Source organism: Phocoena sinus, chromosome 14, assembly GCF_008692025.1.
Source record: "Phocoena sinus isolate mPhoSin1 chromosome 14, mPhoSin1.pri, whole genome shotgun sequence".
Taxonomy (NCBI): domain Eukaryota; kingdom Metazoa; phylum Chordata; class Mammalia; order Artiodactyla; family Phocoenidae; genus Phocoena; species Phocoena sinus.
Genome location: NC_045776.1, coordinates 72,547,440 through 72,567,358, shown reverse-complemented (window position 1 = coordinate 72,567,358; position 19,919 = coordinate 72,547,440). Strand labels below are relative to the sequence as shown.

Here is a 19,919-nt window from a genome sequence, read left to right as displayed (position 1 = left end):
AGGTTGAGTAGTTGCAACAGAGACCATACGGCCACAAAGCCCAGAATATTTACAATCAGGCCCTTTGCAGAAAAAGTTTGCCAACCCTTGATATAGAATATCCACATACGTGTATACAGTGGTTCTCCACCCTGGTTGTACAACAGAGTTAAGAGCCCTTGGTGTGGTTCCAGTTCCCAGTGAGATGGAATAAGCACACCCCCCACCCTGTCTCTCCTGCTGAACACAGTTATAAACTATGGACCAAATACATGGAGTAGCTATCTGAGGACTGCAGCAGGTAGATTAGGGAACTCAAAGTACCATCAAGCTGGTGGTGAGTGTCCCCTTTATTTTGCTTCTGATATGGCATCCAGGACAGCCTAAAACCTGGAACTGCATAGCAGGTGCAAAGAAGCCTTCTCTGTGTGGTCTGAGGAGCAGGAAGTGGGATTCCTACAGGACAAAGAATAGGGGAATTCCCCTGGGTTTTTTTTCTCTTCCTTTTTTCCCCACCCTAGTCCCTAGGCAATCCTATGGCTTCAGAAGTGGCAACAGCAGTGGCAGCACAGGTGCCTAAATCTCTGACCAAGAGCCTGAGGGAATCCTGATTGCTTTTGTTTTTCTCTTTATTCTCTCACCACTTGGCCCCGGAGACAGAACTCACCTCACCTGTCAGGTACCTGCTAGAACAAAATATTAACATTCTCCATAGAGTTTAAGGAAGATTCAGAGTCTCCACGATGTAATATGCAAAATGTCAGGGATACCACCCATAATTACTCCACATGTGAAGAACCAGGAAAATCCCAAAGACTTGCACGGAAAAAGGTAGTTAACAGATGCCAACCCTAGATGACTCAGATGTTGGAATTATCAGATAAAGATTTTAAAACAGATAGTAACATCATGCTCTAAGAAGTAAGTGTGAACGTTCTTGAAACAAATCTAATATAGACAGTCTCCACAGAGAAATAGAAGATATAGAAAAGAACAGAACAGAAATGTTAGAATTAAAAAATCCAATAACTAAAATTTTAAAACTCACTGGTTGGGCTTAATAGCAGATGGAGATGGCAAAGAAAAGAGTGCATTGAAAATAGATCACTAGAAATAATCCAGTTTGAGCAACAGAGAGAAAAAAAGAGTAGGAGGAAAAGAAACCAAGCAGAGCCTTAGGGACCTATGGGACAAAATCAAAACATTTGTATCATCACACTCCCAGAAGGAGATCATAAAGAATGTGATGCAGGGGCTTCCCTGGTAGCGCAGTGGTTCAGAGTCCGCCTGCCGATGCAGGGGACACGGGTTCGTGCCCCGGTCCGGGAAGATCCCACGTGCCGCAGAGCGGCTGCACCCGTGAGCCATGGCCGCTGAGTCTGCGCGTCCGGAGCCTGTGCTCCACAACGGGAGAGGCCCGTGTACCGCGAAAAAAAAAAAAAAAAAATGTGATGCAGAAAAAAATACTTGAAGAAATATGGCTAAAAACTCTAAATTTGGCAAAAGAAGTAAGCTTACAATTCAAGAGTCTCCGAGAACTCCAAACGAATAAACTCAAAAGAAATCATCACTCAGACACATCAAAATCGAACAGCTAAAAATCGAAGAAAGAAAATGTCTTGAAAGCAGCCGAGGAAAAAAATGACATACCATGCAAAGGAACAATTATTTGTATGATTGTGGATTTCTCATCAGAAACCATGGAGATGGAAAGGAAGTAGAACAATTTTTTTTTTTTTTTTGCCACACCACGGGGCATGCGGAACTTCCCCGACCAGGGATCAAATGTGCACCCCCTGCAGTGGAAGTGGGAGTCTTAAGCACTGGACCACTAGGGAAGCCCCAGCAGAACAATATTTTTTAAGTGCTGAAAGAAAAGAACTGTCAACCTACAACTCTATTTCCAGTGAAAATAACCTTCAGGAATGAAGAAAAAATAAAGACTTTCTTATTTCATAAATTTATTTTTTTTTGGCTGTATTGGGTCTTTGTTGCTGCACATGGGCTTTTCTGTAGTTGCGGCGAGCGGGGGCTACTCTTTGTTGTGGTGTGCGGACTTCTCGTTGCAGTGGCTCCTCTTGTTGCGGAGCATGGGCTCTAGGTGCACGGGCTTCAGTAGTTGTGGCACACGGGCTCAGTAGTTGTGGCTCGTGGGCTCTAGAGCGTAGGCTTAGTAGTTGTGGTGCACGGGCTTAGTTGTTCCACGGCATGTGGGATCTTCCCAGACCAGAGCTCGAACCCGTGTCCCCTGCATTGGCAGGCGGATTCTTAACCACTGTGCCACCAGGAAATTCCCGAAAAAATACTTTTTTTTTTTTTGGACATCAGCTCAGCTTTATTTATTTATTTATTTATTTATTTATTTATTTATCTTTGGCTGTGTTGGGTCTTCGTTTCTGTGCGAGGGCTTTCTCTAGTTGCAGTAAGTGGGGGACACTCTTCATCGCGGTGCGCGGGCCTCTCACTATCGTGGCCTCTCTTGTTGCGTAGCACAGGCTCCAGATGCGCAGGCTCAGTAGTTGTGGCTCACGGGCCTAGTTGCTCCGCAGCATGTGGGATACTCCCAGACCAGGGCTCGAACCCTTGTCCCCTGCATTGGCAGGCAGACTCTCAACCACTGCGCCACCAGGGAAGCCCCTAAAGACATTTTAAGATGAAAGAAAATAAGAGAATTAGTTGCTCTAACAGAAATACTAAAGAAAGTTCTTTGGGTTGAAGGGAATTGATACCAGAGGGAATCTTGGAGCTTTAGAAATGAAAGAAGAACAGAAATAATAAGTATCTGGATAAGTACAATAGGCTGTGTTTTCTTCTTAAGTTTTCTAAAATGTGTATGACAGTTTAAAGCAAAAGTTATAGTATTGTATAGTGGGGTTTTCAGCATATGTCAGTGTAATGCATTTGACAATTATAACATAAAAGGGAGAGGGTAAAAGAAATATGGAGGTAAATTTTTGCATTCTTCTTAAAATGGTAAAATACTACTTCTAAGTAGATTGTAAAAAGTTATGTATAGTTTAATCCCTAGCACTGAAAAAAGACTATACAGTGATATATGGTCAGAAACTCTAGAGATAAATTAAAATGGAATGTTAAAAATTACCCAAATAATCAAAAGATGTTTTGATTCAAAATATTCAAAAAAAGAGAGGAAAGGGGAGAGAGAGGAACAAACAACTGAGGTTCAAATAGAAACTAAATAATAAATCATAGACTTAAATCCAAATGTAACGATAATTACATTAAATGTTAATGATCTAAACACCAATTAAAAGCAGAGATTGTCAGAATGGATTAAAAATAAGAAAACAAGCCCTAACTGTATGCTGTGTCCAAGAAACCCCCTTTAAATATAATGGTATAGGTAAGTTAAAAAGCAAAAAGGGGTAAAAAGATATACCATGCCAACACTAGGTAAAAGAAAGCTGGAGGGGGGCTTCCCTGGTGGCGCAGTGGTTGAGAGTCCGCCTGCTGATGCAGGGGACACGAGTTCTTGCCCCGGTCCGGGAAGATCCCACATGCCGGAGAGCGGCTGGGCCCGTGAGCCATGGCCGCTGAGCCTGTGCGTCCGGAGCCTGTGCTCTGCAACGGGAGAGGCCACGACAGTGAGAGGCCCGTGTAACGCAAAAAAAAAAAAAGCAAGCTAGAGTGGCTATATTAATATCAAGCAAAGTAGACTTCAGAGCAAAGGAAATTAGCAGGGATAGAGAGGGACACAACGTGATAAAAGGGTCAACTCACTAAAAAAACATAACAATTCTAAATGGGTACACACCCAGCAATAGAGCTGCAAAATATAGGAAGCAAACTTTGATAGAACTGAAAGGAGAAAAGGTCAAATCCACAATTATTGTTGGAGACTCAACAGTCTTCGTTTAGTTAATAGATAGAACTAGAGGTAGAAAATCAGCAAGGATATTGAACTGAAACCATCAACCAACTGCATCTGGTTGACATTTATAGCATCCTCTCCCTAACAACATCAGAACATATGTTCCTTTCGAGTACACAGTCAAACATTCCAAGATAGACCATATTCTGGGTCATAAAACAAACCTTAGCAAGTCTAAAATAATTAAAATCCTAGAAAGTATATTCTCTGACCATAATGGAATTAAGCTAGAAATAAATAATCAAAATATAAGTGGAAAATACCCAAATGCTTGGAAATTAAACAGCATACTTCTAAATAATCCATGGGTCTAAGAGGAAGTCTTCAGGGAAATTAGAAAATATTTTCGGATGAACAAAAATGAAAAGACAGCAAATCAAAATTTGTGGGATGGAGCTAAAGCAAGGCTTACAGGAAATTTTATAGCATTAAATTATTATGCTAGAAAAGAAGAAAGGTCTCAAATCCTAATTTAAGCTTCCCAACCCTCAAGAAACTAGAAAAAGATGAGCAAAATAAACCCAAAGCAAGCAGAAGTTAAGAAATAATAAAAAGTAGAAATCAATGAAATTGAGAAAGGAGAACAGTAGAGAGAAATCAATTAAACCAAAAGCTGATTCTTTGTAGAGATTAATGAAATTGGTAAATGTCTAGACATACTGACAAAGAAAAAAGGAAAGAATACACGTAGGAGGATGTCACTAAAAAACCCACAGGGCTTCCCTGGTGGCGCAGTGGTTGAGGGTCCGCCTGCCGATGCAGGAGACACGGGTTCATGGCCCGGTCCGGGAAGATCCCACATGCCGCAGAGTGGCTGGGCCCATAAGCCATGGCTGCTGAGCCTGCGTGTCTGGAGCCTGTGCTCCGCAACGGGAGAGGCCACAGCAGTAAGAGGCCCGTGTACCACAAAAAAAAAAAAAAAAAAAAAAAAAACAACAAAAAAACCCACAGACATTAAAGGGTAATGCAAAATATAAATAACTGTACATATAAATTGGACAACTTAGATAAAATGAACCAATTCTTTGAAAGCCACAAACTACCAACACCTATCCAAGAAGAAAGAGATAATGTAAATATATAATCCTACATTTTAAAGAACTTGAATTTGTACTTAAAAACATTCCATTAAAGAAAACCCTAGCCCAGATGATGGCACTAGTAAATACTATGAACCAGCTGAAGTGGTATTGCCATACAGCAATACAGTCAGTGTGGCTTATGACTCACATGGCTTGCTAGCTTTGCAGTTATAATTCTTTACAGATATTTTTAAGTATTTTATATTATTATACTATATTTTATATTATATTATTACATTATTAAGTATTTTAAGTATTCGGAATTCACATTTCAATTTTTGCCCATAAAATGAGACTATCCTACCAAACATTCGAAGAAGAAATAACATCCGTTTTATGTGATATTTTTTAGAAAATAGAAAGGTAGGGGGGACTTGAGGACATGGGCAGGGGGAAGGGTAAGCTGGGACGAAGTGAGAGAGAGGCATGGACATATATACACTACCAAATGTAAAATAGATAGCTAATGGGAAGCAGCCACATAGCACAGGGAGATCAGCTCGGTGCTTTGTGTCCACCTAGTGGGGTGAGATAGGGAGGGTGGGAGGAGACGCAAGAGGGAGGAGATACGGGGATATATGTATATGTATAACTGATTCACTTTGTTATAAAGCAGAAACTAGGGCACCATTGTAAAGCAATTATACTCCAGTAAAGATGTTAAAAAAAAAAAACAGTAAAAAAAAAAAGGTAGGGGGAAATGGTTCTCAAGTCGTTTCATGAGGCCAGCATTACCCCAATACCAAACCCAGCAAAGATGGCACCAAAAAATATCCCTCACTAACAGGGACACCAAAATTCTCAACAAATTATAAGCAGATTGAATCCAACAATATGTAAAAAGGAAAATGTAATATACCAAGTGGGGTTTCCAGATATATGACTGATATTTGAAAATATTTGAAAATCAGTTAATGTGATTCATCACATTAACAGACTAAAAAAAGAAAGCTGTACAATCTTACCTGTTGATGCAGAAAAAGCATTTAATAAAATTCAGCATCCCTTTGTGATTAAAGAAAAAGAAAAACCTTAGCAAACTAGGAATAGAAGGGACTTCCTTAATCCGATAAAGAGTATCTATTGAAAAGCCACAGTTAACATCATCCTTAATGATGAGAGATTGAATGCTTTTGCCTGAAAATCAGAAACAAGGCTAGGATGTCCACTGTCACCACTTCTATTCAACATTGCACTGGAAATCCTAATCAGTGCCATAAGGCAAGAAAACCAAATAAAAGGCACACTGATTAAAAAGGAAGAAATACAACTGCCTGTATTCATAATGAAATGATTTCCATGTAGAAAATCCCAAGGAATCTATAATAAAGTTTCTAGAACTAATGAATGAGTTTAGCAAGGTTGCAGGATGCAAGATGAACAACCCAAAATGAATCATATTTCTGTAGACTAACAGTGGGCAATTAGAACCTGAAACTAGAAAAATAATAACACTTATAATAGCTTCAAAGTAAATACTTAGGTATAAATCTAACAAAATATATGTGGAATCTATATGCCAAAAATTACAAAATGCTGATGAAGGAAATCAAGGAAAGCCTGAAAAAGGGTTTCTACTATGTTTATGGATTGAAATACTCAATATAGTTAACATGACGATTCTCCACAAATTAATTTGTAAATTTAATGCAATTAAAGGATTTGCTTATTGACATGGACATCCTGGTTCTAAATTTTACATGGAAAAACAAAGGAACTAGAATAGCCAAGACAGTTTTGCAAAAGAACAGTAGTAACATAGGAGGAATCACACCACCGAATTTTAAGACTTGCTGTAAAGCTCTGCTGTACTCAAGACAGTGGTTATGGTGAAGAGGTGGACATACAGATCAATGAAACTGTATAGAGAATCCAGAAATAGACGCACACAAATACATTCAATTGACTTTTTTTTTTCTTTCTTTTTTTTTGCGGTACACGGGCCTCTCACTGCTGTGGCCTCTCCCGTTGTGCAGCACAGGCTCCGGAGGCACAGCCTTAGCAGCCATGGCTCATGGGCCCAGCCACTACGCGGCATGTGGGATCTTCCCGAACCGGGGCACGAACCCGTGTCCCCTGCATCGGCAGGCAGACCCTCAACCACTGCGCCACCAGGGAAGCCCCATTCAATTGACTTTTGACAAAAGTTGCAAAGGCAGTTCAATTAAGAAAGGACAGTACAGTATATGGTGTTGGAACAACTGAATATCCATGTGCAGAAAAATGAGCTTCAACCTAAACCTCACATCTTGTATAAAAACTGAGGGGACTTTCCTGATAGTCCAGTGGTAAAGAATCCGCCTTCCAATGCAGGGGACATGGGTTCGATCCCTGGTCAGGGAACTAGGTTCCTACATGCCAGGGCAGGTAAGCCCGCATACCACAACTACTGAGCGCGCATGCCTCAACTAGAGAGCTCGTGTGCCACAAACTACAGAGCCCACACGCTCTGGAACCCGCACACCACAACTACAGAGCCCATGTGCCCTGGAACCTGTGCGCCACAACTGGAGAAGAGAAAACCCGCACACCACAACTAGAGAGAAGCCCACATGCTGCAACAAAAGATCCCGCATGTCTTAACAAAGATCCTGCGTGCCGCAACTAAGACTCGATGCAGCCAATAAATAAACAAACATAAAATATTTTTTAAAAAACTAACTGAAAATGGATCATAGATGTAAATGTAAAACCTAAAACTTTAATACTTCTAGAAGAAAACAGAAAATCTTAGTGGTCTTGGATTATATAAAGTACTTAAATGTAACACCAAAAGCACAATCCGTAGAAGAAAATATTGATAAGCTGGCCTTTGTCAAAATTTTAAGCTTTTTTTCTGCAAAAACTATAGTTAAGGGCTTTCCTGGTGGCGTAGTGGTTGAGAGTCCGCCTGCCGATGCAGGGGACACGGGTTCGTGCCCTGGTCCGGGAAGATCCCACATGCTGCGGAGTGGCTGGGCCCGTGAGCCATGGCCGCTGAGCCTGCGCATCCAGAGCCTGTGTTCCGCAATGGGAGAGGCCACAACAGTGAGAGGCCCACATACCGCAAAAACAAAAACAAAAACAAAAAACCCAGTGTGATACCACTAAGTACCTATTAGAATGACCAAAATAAAACAAAACTCAAAACAACACTAGTGCTGGGGAAGGTGTGGAACAATGGTAACTCTCATACGTTGCAGTTAGAAAAGTGATATAGAGCTACCCTGGAAAAAAGTCTAGCAGTTTCTTACCAAGTTAAACATGCATTTACCTATAACCCAGAAGTCCTAGGTATTTATGCAAGAGAAGTAAAGACTTATGTTTACACAAAAACCTGTATGTGAATGCTCATAGTGGCTTTACTCATTGACACATGATCATTGTCCTCCACAAGCTTGATTAGGACTCAGTCAGCATTATAGGAGACAGAGCACGTGCCTGGACCTGCCCAGACCACCTGGGCCAGCCCTGACTGTTTTATGCTAATTGATTAATTTGAAGGTAAGCCACTAAAGCTCAAGGAAGCCCCACCATCCCACATGGGAGAGCAGATGGAAGCCTGCTCCAAGCTACTTCAGCTCCCTAAATGTCCTTTCCATGGCTGAAGATCATTAGTTATACTGGGGACAGACAGCGTAAGGATTAGGGTGAGCATTGGCTTTCCACTTAATGACGTTGGGACCTTTGTATCAGAAGAAAATAAGGAAATGATCCTTGCTACTGGCCAGATTTTGAGAAGTTGTAGTCAATCTGGCAACTTCTGTTTCTCCCACATAGATCATAATTATGGGAAGATACTAATTGCAAAACATAAATTGAGAAAATAATGATGGTATTCCTTTACAGATCTTATCAATATTTATATGAACAAAACTTTGACTTGGTTTCTGTTTCAGATCACAAAAATGGACAGCACTTTATAATACCTCAAATGGCAGACAGGTAAGGCCATTGAAATACCAATCAATATTATCTGTCACTAGTATTTCCTTGGTTGTATAGTGTTTAAGTGTATTATATTTTGTGTTTAACAAAGCCCATACATTTTTCTCTTTTATGGCTATGCAATTTGGAAATAAGATGGCTGTAAGTAAACCACCATATAAAACTTAAGTTTGAAAAAGCACAAGTAAGAAATTTGCTAATCCAATTGGAGTTAGAGATACTGTCACAGTTTTAGCTAGTTGTGACAGTATATTGTGTCTCTGGATATATCACAGAATATTTCTATGTTATAAGAGTGTAGCCTTTGTCTATGACAGGGATCAGCAAATTTTGTTGTTCTTAAGGGCTAGATAGTAAGTATTTTAGGCTTTTTGGGCCATACAGCCTCTGCCACAACTACTCAACTTTACCAGTTGTAAATGAAAGCATCCATGGACACTATGTAAATGAAGGGCATGTCTGTTCCAATAAAATTTTATTTCTGGATACTAAAATTTGAATTTCATATAATTTTCACATATTATGAAGTATCATTTGTTGGGGTTTTTTTTCCAACCACTTAAAAATGTAAAAACTATGCTTAGCTCATAGGCCGAACAAAATGTGGGTTATAATCTGTTGCCCCTGGTCTATAAGGTCAGATGAGTTCACGGCTGCAGAAATGAACTTTAAACCCTGATTTAGCCAATAAACTTTGCATAAGTACTGGCAAGAGTTTATGAAATGGTTAATTGCTATTCCATATGTAATCTTACCATTCTGTTTTTTAACATTCTGCCCTTTTTGTATTTTCCTCTGCATGCTTTTTTTAACACTTTAAAAATTACGACTTCTCACATAAAGGGCCTGGGGACTAACCTGGCAATAATTTTGCCTTTTGGCTAGTAGGTGATTATTTTTCGGTTTACCACTTTGCATGATTATGGTATTTCTAGGAGATACTTTCACTAAGTTCTGTTCAGTTTCCTCACTGACGATTGGGCTGTAGAATTTTGGCCTCTGACCTTGTCCATGAACTGTAATTAATATCTTAATCCCTTGGCTATCTTAATCTTCTACAGAGCTCATGAAAATGGTTTTATTTATTTGCTTATTAGTTTTGTACACTTTCTTAGCAGCCTGGATTTGTCTGAATTGGCAAAAGCTGCTAAGAAGAAACTTCAGTCTGTGAGTATCTCTCTTTCCTAGTGAACTCCTGTATGGAAAACCATGTGTCCTGCTAATACCTGTTCTTAGCCCATTACCTAGTACATCAGATGACTTTGTTTCATGCTCTCAGATGTTAAATCAGAAGCAGACCATCGAGTATGTAGCAAAGAAGAATGAAAGTACTAGTAAGTTTAGTATATCCAGTTTATTGGCTTGGCTTCAAATAATGGCATTTTTCTCTGTCATTTTAAAAGTGAAGACTGTGCCTTTGACATTAGGAAGTTGTTTCTCCCCGTAAGAGTTCCCTAGTTTCTCTCAATGTACATGAATAAATGGGACACACTTCTTGGGATTACTTCCTGTAGCCTCATAGGATGCTAGAGAATGATAAGAGCTGAAACTGGAACGGTGAGTACTGTAGATTGACTAGCTGCTATTTGGGATCCAGCCACCGCTAACTGTCGTGCGTGTCCCACGCCATTCATCAGAGTTTTGTAAATGTAGGCTTCTAACTGCTGGTTCTGCCTCAACTATGTGCTCAGAGTTTGCCCAGTTCTGCAGGTCACAAGCTCACTTTAGTCTCTGTGTTTCTCTTCAGCCTGCCCATTTCAGCCTTAGTCAGGACCCCGAGAAATCTACTCCTCTGGGAACAGTTTCTCTCTGTTTAGTCCCCACTAATGAAGCCTCGCCCAGTGCTTCCCCAGCCGTTCTAACCACCAGATTACCCGCCTCAGCTGTTCTCATTGCTCTCAAGATCAGAACCAAGATTCTTAACTTCTTTTCGTAGCCTTTATGGGCGTCATCCCACTCTCACCCTTCAGTTCTTGCCCTGCTTCCCAGCTGGTTCCCACGGTGTGGGTATGGGTGTGGGTGTGGGTGTGGGTGTGGGTGGGTGCGTGCGTTTAAATATTTCTTTAAGGGTTAGCACCCTCGGAGGCCACCTTCAAGTCCTCTTTCAGGAATCCTCTTTTGCCTGCTGTGCTTTCCCAGCTACCCTCCCTTTCATCATTCAAGTAGCTGAAATCTGACCCCCTTCACAGTGTAGGTAGGAGTTTTCCCAAAGCCTAACTCTGAACTTGCAACTCCCCTAATTTATGTCTTACTCTTCATTCCCCTTTTCATAGAAGACTCTTTACTAGAATTTCATATAATATTAAGTACTAAATATTATATTAAATGAATTTCTCATTACTAGCATTTAACTGTAATATGAAATAAATGTATTTTATGCAATTTGGTGTCTCTGTGTTCTCTATCTGCAGTTTTGTGTGTATGTGTTTTTATTGCCTTTCTTAAATTAAGGAGGTCATATAGTAAGATGATTAGGATGATAAGCTTTGGAGTCAGCAGTGAATATTCTGTGATTTCCTTTTAATTACTTAACAGTATGTAAGCCAATTTTTATTTTAAATAATTCAAACATGGATAAAATCCAAGCTCCCCTTGACTATCCTATTCTACATTTGCTAGGCTGAAAGCTGGGGTTATGTCTGTAATATCTCTAGCGTGTGGCAGGCACTAGATAAACATCTGGGACAAAGTTGAGCATAGTTCTCAAGAACTTGGGCTGTGGGTCAGACTGGTCAGGTGTGGATCTCGGCTCTGACGAGCTCCTTCACCTCTGTGTACCTCGGTGTCCTCTCCTAGAAAGGGAGATGGTGATCCAGCAGAGGCAGCAAGTCAGAGCTGCCCAGTGAGTGTGAGCTGCCCCCACGCTGTGGTCTCCGCCTCCTATCAGTGCCAATTCAGTGTTTATTCCACAATATCTCCCTCTCTCCCTCCCTCCCTCCCTCCCTCCCTCCCTCTTTCCTTCCTCCCTCCCTAGTGAAAAGCTGGGAGAAATATAAGACCACTAATGTATTCCTTGAATTAGTAAAGTAAATATTAACATTTTAAGAGAAACTTGCATCCCAGGTCCATCACTTCTTGGCTTTGTGACTTTAGGTAAGCTAACTTCTGTGCCTTGATATCCTTCTCTGTAAAGTGGTATAATAGTAGTTCCTGTCTTCAGAGAGGTGTTGTATTTACAATGATGATGGTATTAGCAAGGCTCCTGGGATGTAAGCCCGCAACAGTGTTGCTGCTGTAGTTATTAGTAATAATAACATTAGCTTGTAGCCCCTTAGAGGAAACAGATTGGGTGTTTATGGTACAAGTTCAGTTTCCCAATCCTTCATCACCTTATCCAGCAAAAGGCTCTCAGAGTTTATTTTTAAATATAAATGTAATGTAACCACACTAGATAAAATTTGGAAAATAGAGAAGGGGAATCATCCTCATTTACTATATTCTTAATGGGTTCACGCTCAATATTTTGGTATATTTTTTCTCATTCTTGTTTCCGATGCCTACCTTTTTTTTTTTAACTGAAGCATAATTATAGAATTTTATATCCTGCTTTTGTCACCTAACAATGTATTGTACCCATTTTAACGAGTTCAGTGAGGTGTGTGCAGCCAGCTTTAAATTCTGCATGAAGTACCTTCTGGTCAGTGTATGAATGGATATTTACTGGGTCCCATCTTGGTGCTGGGTACTGTGTGGGGATGTAGGGAACAGTAGAGGATGGATCAAATTCAGCATCTTCCCTCACAGAGTGGGGAAGCAGTCAACTCAGAAGTAACAGCCACCGAGCGGCAGGGTTTCATGAGGCAAAAAGTGCAGAAAGAGCTAGAGCCAGCCTGGTAGGGGCTTAGCCTCCTCTGGGTTGAGGAAGACCCAGTTGCTGCCAGGAGGTCACCCCAGTCTGTGGGGATTGTTTTGTTGGGACACTGCACAATGTACTGATTAGACGGGCTGTCCTTGGTAGGGGACGCTTAGGTAGTTTTGTAGGGGTTTGGGGGACCTCTACTGAGGAAGACAGCAGAGAGACTTAACCGAGGTCTGGGTGGTATTTTCCTTCAGTGGCACTTTTTATCCTCTCGAAATGGTGTGTTTTGACTTCTTTATCCTACCAAGGGTTTCAGATCCCATATACTGGGGGCAGAGCGGGTACTGGCAAACATTCTCAAAAGAGCAGAAGAGACTTTAAAAAGGTGATGTCACACGAAGAGCGGAGAACTGGACCCTGCCTTTGAGATAGGCACTTTAGATGCCTCTTGCTTCCCTTATGGCACAGCCCTATCTGCATATCAGGAGGGAGGCTGCTGTGGGTGGCAGGTATTTCTAGAGGATCTGTACTATTTTGGAAATGTTACTGTCTGTTTAATAATGGTGGGCATTTACTAAGTAAGCACTGGCTTTGGATAAGACGTTGGAGGTAGAAGGGTGAATACATCGCAGTCCCCACTCATCTTCCTAGTGTTAATCCTTGTCCCTTGTGTTCCTGATATTTTTTTACTTTCAGCTAAGTAATCATTTGTTTGAAGAACTTGCCATGGATGTGTACGATGAAGTTGACAGGCGAGAGACTGATGCAGGTGACTTAACATGTGGCTTTATCTACTAAGCTTCTGTTATCAGTAGGCAGCAACAAGCTGCCAGCCTCAGTGTTTTGCCCAATTTTTACTGTCCTGATAACACGTGTGTCAACATTGACTCTCGTGTATGCTGGCTTCGGAGTGTGCTGTCCCTAGTCTACCTAGTAATGCGAGAGCCGCGGCTCTTAGAGGAGCAGTGGTGCCCGTGGTGATGAGATTCTATCTCTGGCTCTTTCCTCTGGCTAGTCTGGCTTGCCACGCAAAATCACAGCACCCTGGTGACCGAGACAACCGTCGTCCCCTTCCTTCCAGTCAATCCCGAGTATTCATCGACACGGAACCAGGCAAGTGGCCAAGTCCAAAAACTCACTAGTAGTGATATTTGGGGAATGGCTGATATCATGGCATTTTATTTTCCCAGGACAGGTATGTAAGATTTTTTGATTGATTAAAATGTTAATATCCTTTACACACACACACCCTCACAAGTTGATAAGAAAAGCAATAGAAGTTAATAGATGACTGGGAAAGAATATAAAACAATTCACAAAAGAAATACAAATGGCTGGAATTCCCTCACGGTCCAGTGGTTAGGACTCCGCACTTTCACTGCTGATGGCACAGGTTCAATCCCTGGTTGGGGAACTAAGATTCCACAAGTACAAGGGCAAAAAAAGAAAGAAAGAAAGTAAGAAATAATAAATGGCTTTCAAATGTGAAGAAATGTTTAATCTCATTAGTAATCAAAGAAAGCAACCTGAAGGCATTAATGCAAGTTTTATCAATCAACTTAATAAAGTATCAATACATACTAAAGGATACTCCAGACTGGTAAGGATGTGGCAAGATGGGCTTTCTCATGCTACAGATAAGAGTTTAAATTGCTGCAGACCTCAGAAAAGCAATCTGTTAACTGGTTTCAGAGGCCTCAAGATTAACTGCATCCTTCCACATAGGAATTCCTCATCTGGGAATATGTTCTAATAAACTAAAAATACAAAGCTTTATGCACATTTTCATCGAAGCACTGTATGTAATAACAGAGCACTGAAAAAAGCCTAACCATCCACCAAGAGCAGTGAAACTGAGTAAATTATGAAGCTCTTTTCATTTTTATTGATTACTGGTTATATATAATGATATAATGAGTCCCGGCATCTAGACTATAACTTTATGTTGAAATTTTAAAATTTGTCCCTTCAAATTAATTTTTGATTAGTAGGCCTACTTCAAAACTGAATTGATATTAGAAAGAAAGCATTAAGAGAGCCATTTTGTTTTGGTTCACAAAAATAGATATGCATTGTGAGAACTTAAATGTTATATTGTTCTATTATGTAAATGGTTTTAAACTGTTCACAAGGAAAATGTTAAATTTGATTCAGTTATGGCTGTGATTGATGATACTTTGAGCATGCTGGAAGGTCTTTGCCGAAGTCTAACAGTAGTCTGACTAGTTTTATGTGAATATGTGTATATTTTTACATCTGGGACTCTTTCCAATTATTTTCTCACCCTCAGGGCAGACAGAAACTAGCTCGGTTTAACGCCCATGAGTTTGCCACTCTGGTTATCGACATTCTCAGTGATGCCAAGAGGAGACAGCAAGGTAGTCCTCTCTCTAGTTCAAAAGGTAACTGTTTCAGACCTCTAAATGTTTGCTTCTTTGGCCTTAAAACTTCGCACGAGTGTTAAAGTTATAAAAATAATTAAAGCAGTCATTGACACCACAGCTTAGTTAAAGCCCTGTAAGTTTTATTGGTGCTATGTTGTGACGACAAGTTTCTCTCTTTGAGTCCTGGTGAATTATAAATATTTCAGCGCTATTAACTGTGATTCAGATTTATCTTATATATGATTTTTTACCTCTTGGGTCACCTGTCTTCCCTAAAAAATTGCATTGTGAAATTAACTCAAAAGTCTGACTTAGATCTTGTTAAAGGACATAAGAAACTAAACCCTCTTGACTGAAATTCCAGCTAACCTGCTGTTGTTTACCTACAAGACTGAGTTCTCCATAATTAGAATTTGTCGCTATAAACTTTAGATGTCTACAGCAAGAGTTATTGGGGTTTAAAATTGTGAAGAGAGCACCAAGCACCTATTTCCGAGGTGCCCTTTGAGTCTTGTTCAGTAGCTCAGGGTCCTGTCTCCATGCTTGGGAACGTACTTCCTCCCCAGCCCTGATGCTGTATCTTTTTTGTTTTTTTCTAATTGTAGAAATAATACATTTTTAAATTGAAAAACATGTAAACAGGAAAAATACATACTGTAAAGATTCAGTTTTCAGTCAGCATCACACTCCCCAGAGATAGTAATCGTTAACTGACAGCGATTTGTTCTTCTTGATTTTACTTATTCAACCAGACATAAACAAGTTCTAAGAAACTTTATTAAATTTTGGTGAAGGTGCAGTGATAAGGGTCCTTTAAAGTCTCAAAATGTACAAATTCTTTGATTTGGTGTTTCCATTTCTAGGTGTTGATTGAGAGGAAATAGAGATGTTACATGTATGTTATATATAGCACTGGAAACATTAGAAACAAATAAGCAATAATAGAGCAATTGTTAGTTACATATTTGAATAGTGCACACTTTTTTTCAGAGACTATGTAATGACATAATATAAAGTAATAAATTAATTTTTTAAAAAGCTTTAGTATAATCCAAATTTTGTAAGGAAAACATTTATATACATATGTACAAGTGAATATATCACATGTAAATATAAATATACCACTAATCCCCATTACTCACGGATCTCGTATTTGCCAATTCACCTATTCATTAAAATTTGTTGCCTCAAAATCATACTGACAGCACGTTGATGGTAATTTGTGGCTGTATGCAACATGCTGAGAAATTTGAGTCACCCAAAATGCACGTTCCCAGCTGAGATTGAACAAGGCCATGCTCTGCCTTATTGCAACTCTTATACTGTAAACAGGTGTCCTTTTTGAGATTTATTTAGTGCCACAGTTTTCACACTTTTACCGTTTTTGTTGATGATTTCACTATTTGAAGTGGTCCCCAAGTAGAGTGCTGAAGAGCTGTGTAGGATTCCTAAATGCAAGAAGGTCGTGTTGTGCCTTGTGGAGAAAATACATGTGTTAGACTAGCTTCGTTCAGGCGTGAGTTATAGTGCTGTTGGCCATGAGTTCAATGTTAATAGATCAACAACATATATTAAAGATGTCTTTAAACAGAATCACATGTAAAATGAGGTTATATATTTATCAGTTGACAAAAATGTGATCAGAGGTTTGCAGGAACCTAACCCTGTGTTTCCAGTCAGAACAATGGTTTAGTATTTGCTAATTTGTTCTTCACAGCAACTTTATAGACTGTAACTGCTACAAATAATGAAATTGACTGTATGTATGTGTATATGCTTAGGAAAAAGACTGGAAGGAAATAGAACCACATGTATCAATAGCTATGAATGATTACTCTATCAGTTTCAATTTTTCTATATTGAATCTTTATCACTTCTATAATCTGATGGCACGTATATATATATTTTTTTAATTTATTTATTTTATTTAATTATTTTTGGCTGCGTTGGGTCTTCGTTGCTGCGCACAGTCTTTCTCTGGTTGCAGCGAGCAGGGGCTGCTCTTCGTTGGGGTGCGCGGGCTTCTTATTGCAGTGGCTTCTCTTGTTGTGGAGCACGGGCTCTAGGCGCATGGGCTCAGTAGTTGTGGCACATGGGCTTCAGTAGTTGTGGCTTGCGGGATCTAGAGCACAGGCTCAGTAGTTGTGGTGCACAGGCTTAGTTGCTCCGAGGCTTGTGGGATCTTCCTGGAGCAGGGCTCAAACCCGTGTCCCCTGCATTGGCAGGCGGATTCTTAACCACTGCACCACCAGGGAAGCCCCGGCATGTATATTTTAAATATTAATTTTAAAAATTAAAATTCCTTTTAAGTAAACATAATTTATCACCAAGATATTATCCATTGAAATATCCAGAAACAATATTGGAAATTAGAGGTTTGCTTGAGTTGCCTGAAAGAAAGTGGAGAGACTTGGATAATTTGTGAAATCTTTCATTCAAAATGTCTTGGAGCCAATGGAGTCATCCCTGCTTCCCTATAGACCATACCTTCCTGGTGTGCCCACGTGTGTCCAATGGATCATCTCCTCTTTCTCTCTCACTGGCATTCAGCTAACGAAAGGCCGATGTGCCTACTCTTTGATCACCTGGTTTCTAGGCTCCACTTTAACAATTTCCTTTCTGTTTTGACTTGACATTACCTTGTAAACAAGGTACAATTATAACCGAATTGCAGTTAATCTTACATTAGTTACAGCTTTATTTTCATGATTTCGAGCTACACCCTGTTTCCTTGAATGATTACAAATTTGGGAACCTGTCCCCTTATCTGAGCAGCTTTTTCCTAAACCATCTAATTAATTTGCCCACATTTGGCAGGTCGCTCAGAGGAATGCTTAAATCTGTCTCTGCAGTTTTTAGTAGACTTTCTGTTCAGTTGATAACTTGCTGTTATCCCTTTTTGGTGTGAATATAACCCTGCTATTTCTGTCATTTTCTTCCAGTCTTTTAAATGGCTAGTTTTTTAGGAAAAAAGTTTTTTGCAAGCCTGAAGTAAAGTTTTTTGCTTCTATTGATAGACAGTGTGGAGCTCATACTGAAAACAATCAGTAACCAGCACAGTGGTGAGAGTCAGGACAATGACCAGCCGGACTATGACAGTGTGGCATCAGATGAAGACACGGATCTGGACGCCACTGCGAGCAAGGCACACAGGCAGAAGGTGAGGTGGCACACCGCACACAGAAAGAGACTGTGTTTTCTTTTCAGATCTTTCCCTCTGAAAATTTGCCTGCTTTGTAAATCACTTGAGGGCTAGGCTTGTGAAAAGTGCTCTGGAAGTAGAGTCAGGTTTTCTACTAGCTTGGGCCAAGCAAAGGTCAATGAGGTAAATAGTTTTAAAATAGGGGGTCTGTTGTCCCTGAGTCAATTGTTGACTCACAGCCCTTCTGCAGTTTTGACTTTATAAAACCTGTGAGGAAGGACTGGTGGGTTTTATTCTTTAAACGAATGTTTACTTTCGTTGGGTAGTTATCCACACTTCCCTGGATAATATTCTCCTGAGTGAGGCCTAGTCCCTTTCCTCTATGAGGCCGTCACCGCCCGCCCAGGAGGAGAGAGAACTGCAGTACAGGGTCATAAACACAGACACAAGAGGGGGGTGGGGCGGTCAACAGAGACACAACTTGTCACTGAGGAGGAGTATCAGGGGAGGCTTTAACGTGTGCCTTGAAGAATGCCTGGGAAAAAAAAAAAGAATGCCTGGGATGTGGGCGTGTGGAGAGGCTGGGGAGGGTGGGCTAGACAGAGAGGAAGTGAGACAGCGGAGTGGGGGGGCGGGGGAATCTGGTCACGTGTGGAGTCAGCCTGAAAGGAGTGGGAGTCAGAGCTGCAGCAGAGGGCAGGGGTCACACCATATGCAGGGGCATGACGCCAGACCAAAGAGCCTGGACCTTGGCCAACAGTGCAGAGCCCAGGAAGCTTTTAGGCAGGGCAGGAGGGTGATGTCAGCCATGTTGGGTCCTCTGTTTTGGGAGGACTGTTCCAGTGGACCAGGGAGTGGAGGAAGGGAACCCAAGTAGGAGGTGCTGACGAGGTCCAAACAAGAGGTTACACACGTTTACCTCAGGGCCTTGGCTGGGAGGGTCTGGATGGAAGAACAGTTACTGTAGCAAAGTGTGAGCCCGAGGACAGGGCAGCAGGGGCCTGGCTGGTCTACCCACTGCTGAGTGTCCAAGACCTGGCCCACAGAGGAGCCCAGCAAACATTTGAGAATGGATGAACAGGAGGAAGATAAAAAAGGCAGGGCTTGGCAATAAGTTGGATATTTGAAGTGGGAAGGTAGACTTACTGGAGTTCTGTCCAGAGTTTTCCAGCTTACACAGCTGTGAGAACCAGTGGTGCCACTGGCAGATGCAGGGAATGTGGAGGGGGTAGCAGGAGTCACCTGTTCCATCTGAAACATCTCTGCCCGGTCTCCACAGAAGCGCTGGGTTCACTCAAGTGAAAGCCGGGTCATGACAGGACCCTACACGACGGGGTCCCTAGACTGGCCGGCCTCCGCCTCCTCTCCGCCTTGCACACCCATTCCCTCCAGCTGAGCCCTGCCACTGGCTGTAACACCCTTCCTCCAGACAGCCATCTGACTAATGACCTCCCCTCCTGCAGGCTGTTGCTCATGTCCCACCTACCCACGTGTCAGGTTAAAATGCACCCGCCTTCACCCCAGCTTCAGCTCCCCAGCCCCTCACTCTGATCCATTCTATTTATTTTCCATCTCACTTATCACCTTTCACCGTACTATATAGTTTTTTATTTTTTCCCTTTCTCACTCTGTTGGGATGTAAACACCATGGAAGCAGGAATCTTTATCTATTTTCTTTTCTTATGTATCCCAAGCCCCTAGAACACTGCCTGAT

The 19,919-nt window shown here is 41.1% G+C and overlaps 1 protein-coding gene across 19 annotated transcripts in view; it reads left to right on the top strand.

The window, feature by feature from the left end:
* Positions 1-19,919, top strand: part of GIT2 (GIT ArfGAP 2) — a 49,699-nt gene that overhangs the window by 11,247 nt on the left and 18,533 nt on the right. For 17 of the 19 annotated variants that reach the window (XR_004345372.1, XM_032602578.1, XM_032602576.1 and 14 more), the window contains 6 exons: positions 8,832-8,877; positions 9,996-10,047; positions 13,376-13,448; positions 13,695-13,792; positions 14,970-15,081; positions 18,081-18,223. Coding sequence is in view for 18 of the 19 variants with exons in the window: in XM_032602578.1 (XP_032458469.1) it covers positions 8,832-8,877; positions 9,996-10,047; positions 13,376-13,448; positions 13,695-13,792; positions 14,970-15,081; positions 18,081-18,223 (524 nt within the window). In the remaining variant the exon portion in view is untranslated. The remainder of the gene's footprint in view (positions 1-8,831; positions 8,878-9,995; positions 10,048-13,375; positions 13,449-13,694; positions 13,793-14,969; positions 15,082-18,080; positions 18,224-19,919) is intronic. The other 2 variants (XM_032602570.1, XM_032602565.1) reach the window with 1 other exon arrangement.